At 53.1% G+C, this 2470-nt stretch overlaps 1 protein-coding gene across 2 annotated transcripts in view; it reads right to left on the reverse strand.

Moving 5' to 3' along the window:
- Positions 1–2470, reverse strand: part of SLC38A7 (solute carrier family 38, member 7) — a 30844-nt gene that overhangs the window by 22830 nt on the left and 5544 nt on the right. For both annotated transcript variants that reach the window (XM_011994004.1, XM_011994003.1), the window contains 3 exons: positions 1910–2108; positions 1556–1697; positions 544–642 (listed from right to left, as the gene is read on the reverse strand). In XM_011994004.1, coding sequence (XP_011849394.1) covers positions 544–642; positions 1556–1697; positions 1910–2108 — 440 coding nt within the window. The remainder of the gene's footprint in view (positions 1–543; positions 643–1555; positions 1698–1909; positions 2109–2470) is intronic.

Raw genomic sequence — 2470 nt, forward strand, 5'->3', positions numbered from 1 at the left:
TAGCTGGGACTACAGGCGCCCGCCACCACACCCGGCTAATATTTTGTATTTTTTTAGTAGAGACGGAGTTTCACCATGTTAGGCAGGATGGTCTCAATCTCCTGACCTCATGATCCACCTGCCTTGGCCTCCCAAAGTGCTGGGATTACAGGCGTGAGCCACCGCGCCTGGCCCTGTTTTTTGTTTTTTTGGTTTTTTTTAAATAATAAATTCACCCTCAAAGATATATAAATTACAGATAATCACATGCTGGAAACATGGGCAATTCCACCCTCAGGTTCCTCCACAACCCAAGGCCTAGCCTCACACTGTTCATCTGTTGGATGTGGGTGGCAAGGTGCCTCCTGTCTCTGATTCTTGCTCTTCTCTCCAGTAACATGAGATCAGGAGCTCTTTTCTCCTTCCTACAATGACCAAGTCAGCCCTGATGAGCTCACGAGCCTTGAGAAAAGCACCTGTGTGGCCTTCTGGTTCCTGACCCAGCACCTGCTGGGGCCCAAGTGGTGGCTTCTTCCCCATGTCTCCCAGGGCCCTCACCCTCACCTGGTCAGGATGTCCCCTGGGGTCATCTCTTTATCTGGCCAGATGTACTTGATGATAACGATGGCTGTGACGTACCAGGTACCCACGACGCTCAGGAAGCTGCCGGGAAGGAGAGACTAAGTGTCCTCATCCCCAGCTGCCTCTTATCTGATTCCACCCCTAGGGACATCCACCTTCAGCTCTAGTGACCACAAGTGTCCACTGAATGAACCAGGAACTATGCCAAGCAAAGACTCAGGAAATGCCTGAGAAGTAGTTTCAGAGAAACCTGCCACAGCTAGGAGGGAGCTGGACAGCCAAGAGGGGACCCGATCATCATCTCTGGCCATTGGAAGTGCTGGTTCAGCTCCATGGCTCAGAGACAATGCAGAGAGCAGGGCTCCAAAGCACACCTGGGACTTGAATCAGAGCAGCCCAGCCTGGGCAGGGGTTGTGGGCAGCCCATCCTCTAAGCCTGGCCTTTGAGAACTACGAGATGCCAGAGGTAAGGGGGTTGAGAGTACAAACACTTTTGTGGCAACATTTATGGGAGCCTTGGAGAGAGTGGAGCATGGCCCCTGTACTTACGGACGGGGAAGCCTAGAATCCCACAGCCTTTCAGACGCTGAGACAGGAAACCAGTTTCCTTCCTTCATGCCAAGCTGCAGGTAAGATGCTGCCAGGCTGACAATCTCAAAGACCCAAATCCCTTCCTCCCAGGGAAAGCCAGGAGGCCGCCTTCACCATCCAGATACCACCTGTTTTTTCTTTGACAAGGACACTTAGAACTGAATTTCTCATGGATGCAAAAGGACACTTAGAACTGAATCTCTCACGGATGCATCCTTTTCTGTGATGGAGACAGAAAAGGATGGTCTTATCTGAAACCCTGCAAGCCCCAGTCTGCCCTGCTTTGCCTACTCTTGCTCCCTAAGGTAAGGTGGCATGGAGGAGCAGGGTTCCCCAGGAGCCCTTGGGTCTACAGTTGCCCAGGATCACAGCTTCTGTCTGACCGGGGCTGGGGCCTCCATACCTGGCATATTTCTGGAAGCCGATCTCCCTGGGAATGGAGAGGGGCAGGATGAAGAGGAAGGCAGTGAGGCTGATGGTGAACTTGCGGTCTGTGTACCAAGGGCCGCTGGCCCCCTCCGGCTCTTTTGCCATCACAGCTATAACTGCACAGGGAGGAAGGAGGGAATGTCAAGCCAGGCCATCACGGGGTGTGGCCCTCCTGCTCCGCTGGGTCCCAGGACCTCCCTCTGCCTGGAGGGAGGATTCCCAGATGAATGCTGGGCCCAGGTAAGTACTGGAGAGGTGTTCAGCACCTTTTCCCTCCCCCGCAGGGCTGATAAGAAGAGATGGGGTAGGGACTGAGGGGGAAGCTCACTCTTGTCCTGCTGGTCACCAATGATGATTAGGAAGGCGATGCAGGTGCCAAAGGTGTAGACAGCGATGGCCACTTCACACAGCACACCTGTCAGCTTGCCACACACAGCCCACACCACCTCCTGGTAGGTCCTCTCATTGCTGGCCTGGGAGCAGTAGGCCAGGATGACAAGGCCGCTGATGATGAAAACCAGCATACCCTGTAGGCAGAGGCAGAACAAGAGCTTGTGGGACAGGCCTGGCAGCAGAGGGCGCCCTGGGCTCGCCTCGCATTTACTGGGCCAGTGCCCAAAGCAAGCTTGCCAAATCTCCCAAGGGCAATTTTAAGAGACTGCTAGACGATGCTGAGTTGAGATTTTCTTTAAAAACAAAAAGCTTTGTGAAAAATTGCAAACATACAAAAGTAAAGAGAATAGGCCAGATGTGATGACTCATGCCTGTAATCCCAGCACTTTGGGAGGCTGAGGCAGGAGGATCACTTGAAGTCAGGAGTTTGAGACCAGCCTGGCCAACATGGTGAAACCCTGTCTCTACTAAAAATACAAAAATTAGCTGGGCATGG

Source organism: Mandrillus leucophaeus, unplaced genomic scaffold (genome assembly GCF_000951045.1).
Source record: "Mandrillus leucophaeus isolate KB7577 unplaced genomic scaffold, Mleu.le_1.0 Scaffold44, whole genome shotgun sequence".
NCBI lineage: Eukaryota > Metazoa > Chordata > Mammalia > Primates > Cercopithecidae > Mandrillus > Mandrillus leucophaeus.